This window comes from Ailuropoda melanoleuca, chromosome 8 (assembly GCF_002007445.2).
Source record: "Ailuropoda melanoleuca isolate Jingjing chromosome 8, ASM200744v2, whole genome shotgun sequence".
NCBI lineage: Eukaryota > Metazoa > Chordata > Mammalia > Carnivora > Ursidae > Ailuropoda > Ailuropoda melanoleuca.
The window spans coordinates 37,418,477-37,436,813 of record NC_048225.1 but is presented as its reverse complement, the minus strand read 5'-3'; the positions used below and the strand labels follow the sequence as shown (position 1 = coordinate 37,436,813).

At 37.7% G+C, this 18,337-nt stretch overlaps 1 protein-coding gene across 1 annotated transcript in view; it reads right to left on the bottom strand.

The window, feature by feature from the left end:
• Positions 1 to 12,908: 12,908 nt before the first annotated feature.
• SLC36A4 (solute carrier family 36 member 4) overlaps positions 12,909 to 18,337 on the bottom strand; it is a 37,630-nt gene continuing 32,201 nt past the window's right edge. The window contains exon 10 of the mRNA XM_011236472.3: positions 12,909 to 17,271. Coding sequence (XP_011234774.2) covers positions 16,964 to 17,271 — 308 coding nt within the window. The 3' untranslated portion in view covers positions 12,909 to 16,963. The remainder of the gene's footprint in view (positions 17,272 to 18,337) is intronic.

Sequence of the window (18,337 nt, the reverse complement as noted above, 5' to 3'; positions counted from 1 at the left end):
TTGTTTTAAGTATAATCTCTTCTCAGAATTATGTCTATGTTTCCTAGGTTTATTTTTTCCCTCTTTTACTTATGTTGGCCTTTTTCTCCCATCTTGATGTTTCCTCATTTGTCTGATGACTCTTGGTTGTCCACTCATATTTAAGAACGATTGTTGGAGGTAGATGGTGTGAGTTTATTTGCCATTGTATAGGAGACCCATTTTTCTAATAAGTGTCTCCCTTGAATGGGAAGACTATTTGGGAGCTCTGTGTATGTGGGCAGGCCATCTGAGGAGGGCAATAATCTGAGAAGATTGACTTTTAGGTTCTTGGGCAAGGATCTGGCTATTTGGCTTGCTTACTAAGTACCAGGATGAAGAGGGCTACACTGAAGCTGCATTTTTCTTTCCAGGAAGTTCCTTCAATTTATTTAAGGTAATTCTTTCTCTGTCTTTCTTTCTGTGTGTGTGAATCCAAGATGTTGTAAGCCGTATTGAATTAACATTGCATAAAGGGCCACATGCTTAACTCTTTGAAACAACATTGTGTAGAAAGTTTCTTTCAACTAGTATCTTCTTTCATTAAGATGAAAGTGTTAAAAAAAAAAAAGATATTCTTATTGCAAAACTGACTTTTTACTCTTCTTTGGAGGTCTTAATTAGTAATAAAGTGTTACCAAAATCTTGATTGTCTAAATAAGCCTCAAATTCAGAAAGATTTGGGACTGTTTGGTTTTCCCTTATTATAACCAAAAAGAGAGGCCCCTGGGTGGCTCAGTAGGTTGAGCGTCTGACTTTAGATTTTGGCTCAGGTCATGATCTCAGGGTCCTGGGATCAAGTCCCACATTCGGCTTTGCGCTCAATGGGGAGTCTGCTTAAGGGTCTCTCTCTCCTTCCACCCCTCCCCCTGCTTGTGCTCTCTCTTTCTCTCTCTCTCTAAAATAAATAAATAAAATAAATCTTTAAAAATAAACAACCAAAAAGTTTTTAACCATATGTTTTGAAGGATCAGGACTTTGGTTCAGAATGTCCTTAGTAATGAAGGCCCTTTAAGATTTTCAGAAGTAATTAACTAAATTCCTCTTGCTCTGGGCTAAATCTTTAAACCTTTTGTGGACGTCTTACGACTATGCACTTCCTCTCTCAGTAAAACATTTCCATACCTATTACACTATTGGGAATTTCTTTTTTACATCTGACCTGTTCCACTTTGAGCTTGTCTCCTTCCTTTTGTCTCCTGACATTTGTAAGGAGAGTAGAGCAGCCTGCAAGCATTCACATAATTACCTGAAGAAGTTACTACTCCATTGTCTGACTTTTGGAAAATGCCAAGAGCTATTATCATTAAAGTTGAATAATGTCATAGGATGATAATTAATTTGATCCTTAACTGTTCAGTGTCATTTCCCTCCACAAAGAAGCAATCAAATATAATATGTACTATATTGGTTAGGAGCATGGGGCTTCATGTTGGTCAGACCTGAGTCTCCGTCCTGGCTTCACCACTTGCTAGCTATGTCTCCTGAGGTACTTTGCTTAGCTTTCTTATGACTCAGTTTCCTCTTCTGTGAAGTGGAATGATAATGTTGCTTCCCTTGTATGGCTGTGAGATTTAAACAAGATACAGCCTATAAAAAGGGCCCCACACATATTAGGTGCCCCGTAACTATTGGTTTTTATTGTTTATTAACTATAGTAGACCTATTTTATTAAAGCTGAACTATGAGATATTATGTAAGAGATAATTATCTTTTTGAATCATCTAAGAGAAAATTTGTCATTTTCATTACACCATGTGGCCAAATTTGAAAGTAATGATGGGGATTTTGTTTATTTATTTAGTTTTTGAATATTTAAGTCCAGAAGAAGAGAGGATACACTGAATGTCTTTATAAATCTTAAGCTATTTTTTAAAAAGATTTTATTTATTTGAGAGAGAGTGAGCAAGAGAGAGAGAGAGAGAGCATGAGACAGGGGAGGGCCAGAGGGAGAAACAGACTCCCCACTGAGCAGTGAGCCTAATGTGGGCCTTGATCCTGGGACTCTGGGATCATGACCCGAGCCTAAGGCATATGTTTAACTGACTGAACTACCCAGGTGCCCCAAACTTTAAGCAATTTTTATTCTCCATTACTTCTGGCTCTGCTCATTTCACAGAAGTCAAGTGACCTTAAGTCTTGCTGAACCTCATTGTGAAAGATCTTCGGACAATGATGCTTGTTGGGTGGCAACTGTCAGCTACTGCTGGCAAAGCAGCTATCAGAAGTAATTGGAATAATTTTAGAATTTTTTTTCTCTGCATTGGATGTCCATTGATGGAGCCTAGTAGAGAGGCAAGTATAGACTAGTAGGCAAATATAGAAATAGTAAGCAAGTATAGAATAGCAAGCAAGATATAAATCCAAGGGATGAGACAGCACTGCAGTCAAGCTGCCAAAGGAGGCAAGTTCTTGGGGGTGAGAGGCTGTTGGAAGCAAGGATGAGGGCCTCCATCTCTTTCTGCCAGTACCACTCTGTGTTCTCACAGAGATGGGCTGCTTACGTTCTTTTTTATTATTTTTATTTTTTTGTNCTCTCTCTCTAAAATAAATAAATAAAATAAATCTTTAAAAATAAACAACCAAAAAGTTTTTAACCATATGTTTTGAAGGATCAGGACTTTGGTTCAGAATGTCCTTAGTAATGAAGGCCCTTTAAGATTTTCAGAAGTAATTAACTAAATTCCTCTTGCTCTGGGCTAAATCTTTAAACCTTTTGTGGACGTCTTACGATTATGCACTTCCTCTCTCAGTAAAACATTTCCATACCTATTACACTATTGGGAATTTCTTTTTTACATCTGACCTGTTCCACTTTGAGCTTGTCTCCTTCCTTTTGTCTCCTGACATTTGTAAGGAGAGTAGAGCAGCCTGCAAGCATTCACATAATTACCTGAAGAAGTTACTACTCCATTGTCTGACTTTTGGAAAATGCCAAGAGCTATTATCATTAAAGTTGAATAATGTCATAGGATGATAATTAATTTGATCCTTAACTGTTCAGTGTCATTTCCCTCCACAAAGAAGCAATCAAATATAATATGTACTATATTGGTTAGGAGCATGGGGCTTCATGTTGGTCAGACCTGAGTCTCCGTCCTGGCTTCACCACTTGCTAGCTATGTCTCCTGAGGTACTTTGCTTAGCTTTCTTATGACTCAGTTTCCTCTTCTGTGAAGTGGAATGATAATGTTGCTTCCCTTGTATGGCTGTGAGATTTAAACAAGATACAGCCTATAAAAAGGGCCCCACACATATTAGGTGACCCGTAACTATTGGTTTTTATTGTTTATTAACTATAGTAGACCTATTTTATTAAAGCTGAACTATGAGATATTATGTAAGAGATAATTATCTTTTTGAATCATCTAAGAGAAAATTTGTCATTTTCGTTACGCCATGTGGCCAAATTTGAAAGTAATGATGGGGATTTTGTTTATTTATTTAGCTTTTGAATATTTAAGTCCAGAAGAAGAGAGGATACACTGAATGTCTTTATAAATCTTAAGCTATTTTTAAAAAAGATTTTATTTATTTGAGAGAGAGTGAGCAAGAGAGAGAGAGAGAGAGCATGAGACAGGGGAGGGCCAGAGGGAGAAACAGACTCCCCACTGAGCAGTGAGCCTAATGTGGGCCTTGATCCTGGGACTCTGGGATCATGACCCGAGCCTAAGGCATATGTTTAACTGACTGAACTACCCAGGTGCCCCAAACTTTAAGCAATTTTTATTCTCCATTACTTCTGGCTCTGCTCATTTCACAGAAGTCAAGTGACCTTAAGTCTTGCTGAACCTCATTGTGAAAGATCTTCGGACAATGATGCTTGTTGGGTGGCAACTGTCAGCTACTGCTGGCAAAGCAGCTATCAGAAGTAATTGGAATAATTTTAGAATTTTTTTTCTCTGCATTGGATGTCCATTGATGGAGCCTAGTAGAGAGGCAAGTATAGACTAGTAGGCAAATATAGAAATAGTAAGCAAGTATAGAATAGCAAGCAAGATATAAATCCAAGGGATGAGACAGCACTGCAGTCAAGCTGCCAAAGGAGGCAAGTTCTTGGGGGTGAGAGGCTGTTGGAAGCAAGGATGAGGACCTCCATCTCTTTCTGCCAGTACCACTCTGTGTTCTCACAGAGATGGGCTGCTTACGTTCTTTTTTATTATTTTTATTTTTTTGTGGCTGTAATTTTATTCATTTTTATAATAATTTTTTATTATGCTATGTTAGTCACCATACAGTACATCCTTAGTTTTTGATGTAGTGTTCCATGATTCATTATTTGCATTTAACACCCAGTGCTCCATGCAATATGTGCCCTCCTTAATACCCATCACTGGCCTATCCCAATCCCCCACCCCCCTCCCCTCTGAAGCCCTCAGTTTGTTTCCCAGGGTCCATAATCTCTCATGGTTCATTCCCCCTTCTGTTTACCCCCCTTCACTCTTCCCTTCCTTCTCCTACCAAACTTCCTGCTATTTCTTATGTTCCATAGATGAGTGAAACCATATGATAATTGTCTTTCTCTTCTTGACTTATTTCACTTAGCATAATCTCCTCCAGTCTCGTCCATGTTGCTGCAAATGTTGGGTAATCGTTCTTTCTGATGGCTGAGTAATATTCCATTGTATGTATGGAACACAACTTCTTAATCCAGTCATCTGTTGAAGGACATCTCGGCTCCAGCTACTCAGCTTGGAAACCAGAGGACAAAACTGGAAGCCTCCAGAAATAAGGGAGCATAATTGTCAAAAACAAAATAATTATACAATAACCTCTTACATTTGTTGTGTCTGAAATTGTGAACAGACGAGTGAGCTAAAAAATCTACTAAAAGATTTTTAGGAGACACAGACTATTATTCTAAAATTTGTATAGGAAAGTAAAGGTACTAAATAGCTAAAACAATTTTGTACAAGAAAATAAAGTGGTAGAAATTAATATACGACATTTCAAAACGTATTCCATAGCTACAATAATCAGGGCAGTGTGAGTGTTGGTGGATGAATAGACACATAGACTAGTGGAACAGAATAGAGAACCCAGAAATAGACCCACAGATAACCCCAAATGATGTTTAACAAAGATGCAAAAACAAGTCAATGGAGGAAAGATAGCCCTTTCATTAAATGCCAGAGTAATTGAGCAGCCATGGGGGAAAATGAATCTTGACCTAAGTGTCACACCTTAAACAAAAGTTAACTCAAAACAGATCATGGACTTAAATGTAAAACAGAAAAATAGAAAACGTCTTTACTTTTTATTTGCTTATTTATTTTTAAACTTTTTTAAAAACTAGGAGAAAGTCCTTAGGATTTAGGTCTAGGCAAGGATTGCTTGGACTTGAAACCAGAAACATGATCGATGAAAGAAAAAATTTATAAATTGGACCTCATCAAAATAAAAACTTCGCGCTGCAAAACACCTGTTAAAAGGATGGAAAAACAATGTATAGTCTGGGGGAAAAGTCTGTGCAAACCACATAGGGTTAATCTGTGATTTGGTGAGGTCTGCACTCTGGTAATGAAGGTTTGGTAGCTTTTTTGTTTTTATCTATTATGTCCAGACGCTTTTATTCTTATATTGTACAAAGCTATGCTTTTTACCTAAAAATATGAAGCTTTGGTAACTATTTACTTATAATCAAATCATAATTACATATTAATGCTATCATCATTTCAGGAAATTAATTCTCCTTTCACAAGTTTAATTACTGACTTTATCTTTTTAATGAAAAATGATAGGGTGCTATATTCGGGAGCTGTCAGTACAGCAATATCATTCTTTACTTCTGTTCCTCAATCCATCACATGTTAAGAAACATTTGTGTTCAGAAAGGACTTTTAAATTTAGTTCAGTGGCTGCATTCTGAGCATGAAGCTTGCTTGGTTCTGACTGAGAAAAAGTCCATGCAAATTTCAGAGGTGAAATATCATTCCATATTCTCCCCATTGCTGATGTGTCTCCTCTCTTTGTTTAATGTTAACAGCTGAACGGACTGGATTCCTTTCACCTTTTTATAACAGCAGTTAATCCTCAACCATTGTCTCCTTTTATGTTCCCGTGTTGGGACCTGTTGGTTCTGAGCACAGTGCTAATCAGATCAGCAACTCAGCTGCTTGGGCCTCTTGTAGGAGCCACGTACCTCCATTAACAGAATGGAAGGAATGTGTGAGAAGAAGTTTTATCCAGAATGTGCAGATTGTGTATCTGATTTTCTCTGACGTCGACCGCTGAGCTGAAAATGACAATGTGTTGATAGCTCAGTCTGAAAACATGGCTACCGATCTCTCCAACTTCTTTACCAAGACACATGTGGGGACAGCAGGGTGTGAGTGTGTTTTCTCAGGGGTCTGTAGTTTAACCCAATTTGAGATCCTTAAACTCAAAATTTCCTGAAGGTATTGTACTATATTTTAAAAATTCACATGGATTTTGATCTTTATTTTTTTATGTTATTTTTTTTTTTAGTATGAAATAGTATTTTTAGTTACCATCTCTAGCTGAGACCTGCTAGATATTTACCAATCCCATTTCCTTTCCCTGGGCATATAGAAATTTTCGATTTCTCAGCCTTTCTTGCAATTAGTGACATAGGGCCAATTGATCAGGTTCCAGGCAATGGGGGTGTGGGTGGCAGGGATGTAACCCTCTTCTAGGTTTGGCCATAAAACTCCATACACTATTGGGAGCGGTTTGTTACAGCAGCTATCGTACTTGTTCTGACTAATGCACCGTGAGAACAATATTTTCCTGCCAGCTGTTCTCACCAAGGTGCAGTTTCATGGAGTTAATTATGAAAATGGACTAAATTGAAGAATGACAGCATTATCAGATTTAGTATCTAGGCCATCTCCTTCTTTCCTGCTGTTATAATTCTTCCAGACCTCAAGCTCACAAAAATATGTGGATACCAAAAATTGTTGTTCTTTTAGTTCTTTCTTTTCCCCCAAAGTTCAGTGAGTTCTATTAGGGTAATCATGAGAGATTGGCCAGGAGGATACATTGCATGCATCATTTGGCAGATTTAAAGCGTTTCTGACCTGTTGTCATCCTGTTAGTGTCTCATTTTTTTATTGAAAGGTGATGACCAATGATGCAATTTATTTTACACTAATATGATCATTTCCATCCTTTACATAGCTGTCCCTCTTGTCCGTGGTTTCACTTTCCAGCATTTCAGTTACCTGCTCTCTACCATGGCCTGGAAGCAGATGACCCTCTTTCTGACACATGGTCAGAGGTCAGAGTAGCCTCATGCTACATGACAGTACCTACATCATTCACGCCATTTCATCCCATCCTGAAGGCATGTTACCATCCCGCATCATCAGAAGCAGGGTGACTACAGTACAATAAGATATTTTGAGAGAGAGAGAGAAAACATCCATATAACTTTTATTACAGTATATTGTTGTTCCATTTTATCATTAATTACTGTTGTTATCTCTTACTGTGCCTAACTTATAAATTAAACTTCATCATATGTATGCAAGCATAGGAAAAAAACATGGTATGGAATAAACCATATTCCATGGTTTCAGGAATCCCCTGGGGTTCTTGGAACATATCCTCCATGGGTAAGTGGGGGTGGGGGAACTACTGTATTTTAAGAGTCTTGAAAGAGTCAATCATCTCCATATTTATTGTCTTCATCAAATGCAAATCCTAGGATTTGTAGCACTCCCTCCCTTACACCAGTTCTCAATATTTATTCCCAATTTTCTATGGCCACAACAGGAAAGAAACACTTGAGGTCTCTCTTTTGCCATTTTCAGGCTTTGTGTATCCTAGACAATTTCCTCAGCCACTCATTTCACCAACAATCTCTCACCAGCATTTCTCAAATTTTCGTTATCCCCAAACTACTTAATGGCTTACTCAGTGTACTCTTAGACCATTAATTCAAAGTGAATAGAAAGAGACATGCTAAGTATTCAAATTATAAAAGTGGAACATGATATTCATGGTAAAAATAATTGTTTCATGTCAGTGGAAGAGGGATGATCTCACTGCTAACCTTTCACTAAGCTTTGGCTCAATAATTCAAACACTAGTTTCTACATGTGGTATGTTTCTTCCCTGCCTCTTTTTTGCTGCTAAATTGAAGGATTAAAATTAAAATTATAGATGATAGAGAATTTCAACAAGTGTTTGATGGCTCCATCCGATAATTCTAGATGTTCAGGTCAAACATGGATCAAGAACTTAATGGAGAGATTTAATGAGTAAGGACCTTGAAAACTCTTAAGTCCACAAAGGAATTGAAACCTGGTGGTTTGACTGGGTCTAGTTAGGGGTAGTGACAGACAAATTCTTAATCTGCTCTTTGATTGCATTGCATTCTGTTGAACAATTCTTCATGTCTCATTGCAGCATCTTGATGTGGCTTTTAAACATACCCATGATTTCTCTGCTTTGTTTTTTCTAATGAGAAAGAAAGTCATCAAATATTGGGAATGAGTCCAATTCCTAGTGACGAAGGCATTTGGACCACAGCTTGTTTTGCTTTGTTTTAATCCTCACACCTTCTCTTCACCATTGAAAACTGGCAATAGTTCATCCCTGCAGTGATAAATTCAGGCTTGTCAAGATAATTGAGGGTATTGCTGAGATGCCCCCCCACTTGAAATGATAGAAGTCGTCTTTATTGGCATTATCAATGTCATGGAGGGATTTCTCGGTCCCTATTTCACAGCTCCTGAGAGCACATTTCCCTCTGCCAACCAGCATTTGTCAGTGGGGAAAAGCAGGGTCTTACATTCACTGCCCACTTCTTGACAGAACGTGCTAACAATGTATACATGCAATAACTGCAAGTTGATCACAGTATAATTTTCACTATTTCCCTAAACATAAAATTGCGATCAGGAGGCACTATGGTAGACGGCTAATTAATCTCTGAAAACCAAGCAAGTGTGTGGATTTGCATTTGGGGGCTACTCTGCTAGTCTTGTAAGAATCTGGGCCTCTGCCAGAATTGAGCACAACACATCTCCAGTCTATATAATGACTCAAAAATAAATAAATTAATTAATTAATTAGTTTTAAAGATTTTATTTATTTGTCAGAGAGAGAGAGAGAGCAAGCACAAGCAGGGGGAGCAGCAGGGCAGAGGGAGAAGCAGGCGCTCTGCTGAGCAGGGAGCCCAATGTGGGACTTGATCCCAGGACCCTGGAATCATGACCTGAGCTGAAGACAGATGCTTAACCGACTAAGCCACCCAGGTGTCCCCCAGAATAATTTAATAATCTCTTCTGTTATGGGTTGTCTGTATTATGATAACCAAAAGTCATCGAGCACTTCCGTCACATATGTACTATACAGCATTAGCTGAAAGGTAGAATTGCTTCCCGCATGCAAAGTTTGTGAATATCTCCCACATCGTATAGCACCGGTACTATGTGGTTTCTGACACTATCTCTTTTTTTTATAATAATTTTTTATTATGTTATGTTAGTCACCATACAGTACATCCTTAGTTTTTGGTGTAGTGTTCCATGATTCATTATCTGATGCTATCTTTTAATACAGATATTGAGCAGTCATTAACATTGGGTGACTACTAGTACAAGCACATCCTAAAGAAGGTGAACTGGATGACATGAGGAATGTAATCTTGAGGGGTCTTGTCTTGCCCCAGTTGCAAAATTCATCTATTTTATAGAGAAAACTATGACCGTGGTTGGTCCTAGAGCACACTCAGCAGATAACACACTGGGAGGAGGTCTCATGAAAGACAGTGCATGGAGCAAGGGTTCTTCCGTTAAATTAATTCCAATTTCCAGGTCTCAATTGCTGTTCTTATTTTCCCTTTTCATTTCTAGCTAGTTCTGCAAAATGCTCATCTTAACAGTCACTTTTCCCAACAGTTATAGATTCCCATTCTTGATTGTTACTGGGGTCCATTTATGGCATATACTGTGACACACTTTGACAACAGGTAGCTTCTCAGAACAGCCAGAGAATACTCTCCTTTGTGAGAGGGTTCCCCCAAGCTGCTGAATGTATGACTCTTTCATAAGCAAGGAATGTTTAGGCATCAAAAATTCTGAGTATTCTCAGACATCAGGACTAGATGTCACACTTTAGACAGATACTTCTTTTTACACTTTTTAGACAGAAATTGACTACTTGCATTCTAGGTCATACGTAATTTTTTAAACAATGGGCAGAAAGTATAACCTCTGACTTTTTTTTCTACAAAACTTAATCTGCTCATGTATGACATGAAGACATGAAGGCTTGTGAGAAAGGGTTTTCCATTTTTTCCTTTTTATTAGACTTCACATGAACTACCAGGAGCTCCTGAATATGGCATTAAGGTTTGACTGATTCTTGGATTTTTTACAAGACACTCGACATGGCAGTCTTTGCTTTACACTATCGCAGCCTCCAGGGTTAGCACACAGAAGAGGGCTGGCTCCAGCCATTAAACAAATAGGCTTGGGGAGTGGAGGTTTTATTAAAAGCATGACTTTGCCCCTATGCTTGAAGTTTTTAATACGTGCCAGAGCTCTAATATGGGCTTTTCCTTGTTATTTTTTTCAATTTGTACATTCATTCAACAAATATTTTTCAGGCATCTACTATGAACCCAACCCTGCTCTAAGCACTGGGTTTTCAGTAGTGAAGATAGCCGACAAAATTGCCTCCACTGTGGAGCTTACATTCTCGAAGGGTAGACAGAGAAGAAAACAAACAACGAATACATGTAGTATGCTTCTAGAACTCCCAATGTAGCAGAAAGATGGACACAGACCATGTGGAAAGTGTGACCATAAATCCAGGGTCATCTGCTAGCTTGAAAGAAGACACAGCTCACTCTGGATAGGGGAGAGGATGGCTGGGAAGGCTTCCTGATAGAAGAGAATCAGGCTGAGTTTCACCAACAGCTAAGGATTGGCTAAAGAAAACACGGGCGGAAGTAGAAGGAGACCGTCTCAACGTGACATGGAGTCCTGCAGGTGAAAAACAAGACCATGTGCTGTATATTTGTTTGGTAACGAGCGCTTTGGTGTTCCTGTCACTTGTAGGGGAGGCAAGGGGGTGAGGCCTGCCAGTGAACCACATTAAGGAGCGTGGTCTTTATACAGCTGACATTGGGGAAGGAGAGAAGATTTAAGACAGGAGAGTGATGATAATAGATTCACTATGCCTTGTTCTTTGCCCTTCTGGAGCGCCGTGAGGAGCTGGAACTACAAAGATACGTAAGACTCTGTGGGTCTCTGATCTGAAGGTATTCCTTCTGCACTGCCCAGTTTTCTGGGCTACGTTCTGGTCCTGCTCTAGACCTGCTTAGTCTGATCTACACTCAACACTCCTTTCCTCTCTGCTGAGTGCAGGTTAGGCAGGGTGGGGGGGTGTCCTTGTGTCCAGTCTTCATCCTTAGCACAGATCAAGATCCAGCATGGAGGAGAATGAAATTACTCCCCAATTCCTTGGCAAGACTCATGTTTCAGCTTTAGTTTGAGAAGCATTCTATCATCTGGGACCAAGTGGTCCTGTGCTTCGTGGCACCAGAAAACTTTGAAGACCGAAAGACCTGAATCCCTCCTACCATTTTAAGCCTTCGAACAAATCTACCCTTAAAAGGAAACTTCAAATCAAGCCAGTTCTTTAACATGTGAATCCCACCAACCTAAGTGCAAAATTGTGAGAACACAGGCATATGTTAGAACCATGACTCTTTTGCGTAAAAAAAACCCTAAAATTAATTTTACAAGGTGGATGTATTTGTTTTCCTTCAGCAAGTATTCTGTGGGTCTTTTCATTGCATTTCTCTCTCTCTCTGTCCCTAGTTCTATCACTACTCTGTTGGTTCATTTATTGTTTTTGTCTTTCCATTCCTTCTGTGGCTTGGAAGAGCACATACTCCCACTAAAGCTTTTTAACTTTATTCCCCTTTATTTTCTCTTGCAGTCCTCCCTTTACTATTCATTTAAAAACTGTAAAATCCATTCTTTTTTTAAAGATTTATTTATTTGTTTGAGAGAGAGAGCACACGAACATGAGTGGGGTAAGGGGCAGAGGGAAAGAATCCTCAAGCAGACTCCCCGCTGAGCATGGAGTCTAACGTGGGGCTTGCTCTCACCACCCACGAGATCATGACCTGAGCCAAAACCAAGAGTCGGATGCTCACCTGACTGCACCACCCAGGTTGCCCCAAACCCATCTTTTCCCTAACACTATGGTTCCACTCTCCGTGTATCTTGTGTTGGCTCAAAAGCATTATTTTTACAGAGTTGCAATTAACAATTAATTTTATGTATTTATTCTTTCCCAAATTTTTTAACTTGAGTGTAATGACAGTGTAATGAATAAATCTTCATTGTATTGTAGGCTAATAATCACAATTTATGATTTCCTTATTGTTGAACATTTAGGTTGTTCCCAATTTTTCACTACGAGAATGCTGCTGCTGCTTCTTTAGGAACAGAGCTTTCTCTCCTGATGAACTGCAGCGTGCCCTTAGGTTAGGTTCACAAGAGCAGCATTATTGATGTAAAGTTTAAATATGTTTATGATCTTTGATTTGTGGAGTTGGCACAACCCAAGCAAAATGTATTAAAGTGTAACTGATACCTATTCTTGACCTAAAGGAGTGGTAAATTACATCACAGACGCAGCATCTGCAGACTGTTCATTCTGCATTGACTCTGTAGGAAGGTCAGGTCACGGTTTTGAGTACGTCCCTTCATTTTTAATCAATTTCAGCTCTTAAATCTTAGAGGTACATAGTATCAACTTCCAAGGTTGAGGATCACATGACAAAGAATTAACCACAAAGACTGATTAAAATGTATGATGAGAATATACTAGTGCCGTTTTCAGCTTATGACATCTGTCAATATCATTTAACCTTATAGAAAACAAATTCATGTAAAATGGCATTTGCAAGCAAAATAATTATATTTTATTGAAAATTCAGAAGAGTTACAGTACTTTAAGACAGGTTTTTTTTATATTGTAAAGAAAAATAAGTTAAAAGAAAAAGGATTGACTCAAGTGCAATAACATTTAGTTTTCAAACTGACAAAAACATTTTGAAAAACACAAAAATCCACAGATTAATTTATTCACTGTATAAGCATTTGCTTTCCTATTTGTTATCAGGAAAACTCTAATGAAATAATTTTTGGAGTGATCTTTCAACACATCATCCTTCTGGACCCAATTTAAATGGTTGTTAATATCAGTATCTAATTCACATGGATTACTGGTGTGCATAAGAACTACCTAATTTTAATATGACATTTTAAGAATGAGAGTAAGTCTTCATCTCATTTATCACAGGGTAATAAATAGCATTTCCAGTCATTTCTTAAGCATGTTTTCTTATCTCCTAGGTGAAAACCAACCACTTTCATTAAGGCGTTTAGCCGAGTAAGCACTAGGAGCATGAATAAGATTACCGTAACACTGCCGGAGTGTTAACTATTGCGGGTCAGCCACTTAACGTTAGGAAGTACCTTGTTACACCTTTTAGATCGAAGTTCTCAAATTTTCTTATGAGGGGGGAAGCTAGATCAGCCAAAAAGAACAAAACTGATTCATTTAAAAAAAACAAACTCATTTTACATGATCAATGGTCTGTATTTTTACCAAATCTTATTCCCCAACAGAAAATATTCATTGGGCCACTGGTATTATTTTTAAATTTGTATTTATGATTTCCATTATCTCTACTTTGCATCGTCTCTTTTTTAAACCAAGAAAGGAGAACTGAGGTTGAAACCTAATGTAAACAAATGCACTCTTCAGATGCTGTCGGGGCTGACATCTAGTGAAGAATGCCACCGGTAAGCTCCGCTAAGACCTGTGCTTTGCACAGCTAGAAATGGCACTAACGTGGAGCTTTAATTCATAGTTCCATTAATATTTTTATAGCGCTTTGCAGTTAGACAGCTTTCCTGTAACTATTCTGAAAATACTGAATGAAATTAGGCCCTGTTAGGAAATTTACAACATGCCCATTGCATTAAATGCTTATAAAAACGTTAAGTACATTGCCTAGATGAGAGGCAGAAATGGTTTTAAGAAAGGAGAATCCAGCAAGGACAGAATTAAAACATAATGTGGCATTTGCTGATCCAGTATACTTTTTTATTTGATAACATCATACAAATTGGTCTTTAACCGAGGAAAAAACCCTAGTTATTTAATTGTGGAGAAATCTGACCATGTGGGGAAAAGAAGATCCTCTGATTAAAAAAAAAAAAAAAGAATTACATATATATCTATATATCTGAAAACCAGTGTTTTGACAAGTTGACTCTGAAACTGGCGACACGCTTTTGAAGGTAAAGGACCAGTGGTAACTAACTTAGAACTGAAGTCAGCAGAGGTGAATGAAGCTCTCCTTTCCCTCCCCCACCTCTGTGGTAGAAAGGGCTCTCAGGCACCTGATTCGCTTTCAAAGAGGGCTCTTTATTGTGGCAGAGGAAATGCGGCAGTCCTCTGAGCCATAGCGTAATGGACCAAGACACAAGATACACAATTTGACAGGTGCGATTGCTCTCATTTTTCCAGGCCCGAAAATAAAAGCAACAGCTGGTCTCATCAAAACATCTCTAAAAATCTTTAGAAAATGTTGTGACTCATTAAAACTAAATTTTCAGAGGAAAAATATTGCCACTGATTTTTTTGCAAATAAAATACATCATCAAAAATCCTTAAGTAAGGGTGCATTTATGCTTTACATCTAAACAGTTTCTTGTTAGAATTAAAACTAGTCTCTCCCTTTTAGCCCCTTCTTTCAACATTTCAACTTTTCTCTTGTATTTAAAGTATCGATGATTTAGTGGCTGTCGATTCAGCACTCGCTGCATAAGGAAGCCTGATTGATAATGCGCTCAACATTTTGTTCAAGCCGAATCTAAAATTTATTTATTGCTATGATCAAATATTCAAAATTTATAGAATTTGATGAATTAATAAGGAAAATAAACAGGTCAAAGTATAAACATAAAATTTCATGCATAGACTAGAAATATCTGAAGACAGTTGACAAAATAATAGTGCTTTCTATTAAATAATGGTTTTCAAGTCATTTTATACCGTTATACATTTTAAAAAAAACCTAATTTATTCTTAGAAACATGATTATATAACAGTTTCAATGATGACTACATTTCCTATAACTTCTTCCACATTCTCTCAGTATGACTACAAGCTCACCAGAACAGATTTGATATAAAAGTATCACAAACAATTATTGGTGATATCTAATGCAAATGTTTAAAAAAAGTTTGATTCTTATGAATTTGTACAAAAATAAAGCTTCTGATACTTTGTTAGAATTGTATTTGATGACTCGATGATGCAAAGCAAAAGATCCTTGAACTAAGTTAACATTTACATATAAAAATATAGACCACATGCAGTACAGTGATCGTGATGATTATTACAAACTAGGGTGCCATCCGCCTGATTAGAAGTTCAACGTGTTCTGAAGCATGAACTTTTTAAAAAGTCAAGATTCTTAATGTTTTAAACTTAAAATTTTTCATTTTTCTTGTCAACTGAGATTGTTTTGGTTAATAACTAGGCTTGACAAATCTGAAGTAATAAAGGGTATTTTTCTGGAAGAAACCGGGAGTGTCTCAAGATTTAGTAGACTATTATTGCCTTGATTTTTTCAGCATAAATTTCTTTATGGTTGTTTTTTTTTTTTATCCTGCCCCTTCAGATCACTAAAAGGCTATAATAAAGCCACAGGGCTGGAAGGAATACACAAGTCCTGTATTTTGTCAGATACCAATTTTCTGCCATTGAGAAAGATGGTGCCTACAAAACCCAAAAAGGGAAGAACTAGTAAGGAGAGTTCGAGCCACAAACAAAGTAGCTAGGTAACTATTACTAGCCAGCAGTTAAAACAGCACGTAGTTTCTATTCTTTAAAATAAACCAAAACAAAACAATAGAAAACTTCTTTCTCTTGTTGGGGTTTATATGGCTGTAATACACGCTTTTTAGAGTTCTCTGATCTTTATGGTGAGGTCACATACGCTATTCAAAGATCACTGGCTTTCCAAGTATTAAAATATAATTAAATAGATGCAATGCTAAAGGCTAAACTGGACATAATTTATTCTTCTTCCTGGATGTGATGTGAAAAATAAAAAGTCCTGGACTGGGGGTCAAAAGATCAAGTTCTCTTGCTTGGTCTCAAAGCTGCGTGGTCTTAACCAAGTTACTTAACCTTTCTGGGCATGAATTTTCTTAGGTAAAAAATAAGGGAATTGTGTTGGATAACCCTTGAAGTCTCTTTCAAATTTGACTGAGACACAAAGTCAGGATCTCACGCAGTGCCTCAGAGTTTTCATTGGGCAGATCGACTACCATCAGAGAACAGTGTAGAATAATTCTGCTTGTAGGGATTCTGATGTTTACGTTAGCGCTAATGAGTCTTCTATCCTTCCAAGGATGAATCATAAGTATCTGGCTCTCTAGTAAAAACATGATTAAGACATTTTTACATTAAACACCAAGTCCACTTTGATATTCACCGAGATGGTGAGAAGATTTTTGTTAACTATGTCCTTCTTTGATTCTCTTATTATTAGAACCGTGTTCTCTCCTCAACTGGGTGGGGAAAGAGGAGCATGGGTGTAAAAGAGAATCTTGGTTGGGCTATTTCTGATTGATTGAAGAATAGTGAAAGTCTTTTTATTCTTTAATTTTTCTACATTTTAATTTCTTAATTTTAATTTAAAAAATTTTCAGGACATTTGTTGAAATTATTGCTGATATTTAAAACCAATAATCTGTCATAGTTTACCACGATCGGTAAAGAATTACAGTTTACTATCAAAATACCCTTACTGTGCCAAAAGAAAAGAGAATTTGGTTCTAGTTTTAAGCACATGGCAATGTATTCTACTAGTTCTTATTTTCATCATTTTCAGAACTGAGACAAAAGGAGAAGACTCATAATTCTGCTTCCACTATTTCAAACCAGATGTAAAGCATGTTGAATTCAAATTTAGAGAAGGATTTTGTGGAGCGCCAGCTATAACTGTGGGAGTAGGATAAATAATTTCTTCAACAGTTACATATGTACCCAAGAGGAAACCAACAACTCCAGTGAACGCTATAGAAATATTTTTCAGGATCATCCATATATTGTAGTGTTCCTTAGAAAACGTAAGAATTTCAACCAAGGGTGGTAGGATCAGGGCCAATGTGCTGCTGCTCACAGCTCCAACGAAGGAAATCACAATATCCAAACGAGGAATCAGAATTGCGCCAGCACCTAGAAAATGAAAATACATGCTCTCCTTATTTAAATACTGAATACTTACATGAGTACTAAATGTAGGTGGGTATGGTAACTCTACTTTCTTTTATAACTTTTCTGAATTATTTCAAAATGAAAAGTTAAAAAAAAAATAATGTACCAGTACTTTCGACCAGATTTTCTTCCAAACTGCTGGCAAGCTTTCTGAAAAGCTTTGATCTGGCACTTTCTTGATCCTACTTACCCTTCTCTTGCCGAAGGTATCAACAGAGGGTCTGTAAAAACCAAAACTCATATTCCTTTCTCAAATGTCCTAAACCAGCCCACCGAACGACTTGCTGGGGGTTTGGAGCGGCCACCAGAAATAACAACTGAGTCTGCTCACATGCCAGCTATGGGGGCTATGTCACCCCTGCCTGTCACCAACGAGGATTCTGTCACCACAGTTCCGGCTTTGAGGACTCCACTGATGCATGAGTTGGCTCTTCCTAACTTGTCTCCTAAATCTACCATCTTCCTTCTAATCTTTTTTTTATCCCTCTCTCTTTTTTTTTTTATCCCTCTCTCTCTCTCTTTTTTTTTTTTAGATTTTTATTTTTAGAGAGAGAGAGAGAGAGAGGGGAGGGGTAGAAGGAGAGAAACTCAAGCAGGCTCTCCACTGAGCATGGAGTCCAATGCAGGACTTGATCTCATGACCGAGATCATGACCTGAGCCGAAATCAAAAGTCAGGCGCTCAACCGACTGAGCCCCCCTATCCCTCTCTTTTTAATACTAAGTTTACATACTTTTGTGTTTCTCAGTTCTAGCCTCTTTGTCTCTTCCTGAACTTTCTTGGTGTATATATAATTTAACTTGGGCTCTGTAATTAAGTCTTCAGTTTGCAGCCTACTGGTTTCTCCACTTCTTAATTTTTAGGTTACAGGTTTTTTTCCATCCCCTATTCTCTTTGTGGCTCTCAATGCTTTTCAGGAGGTTATGGTATTAATTTGGAACTATCAGGTTTCTTGGAAATATTTGTTACTTTCTATTTAATTTCTTTTGAAAGCTAAAACCCTAAAAATGATTTGGAAATTATAAACC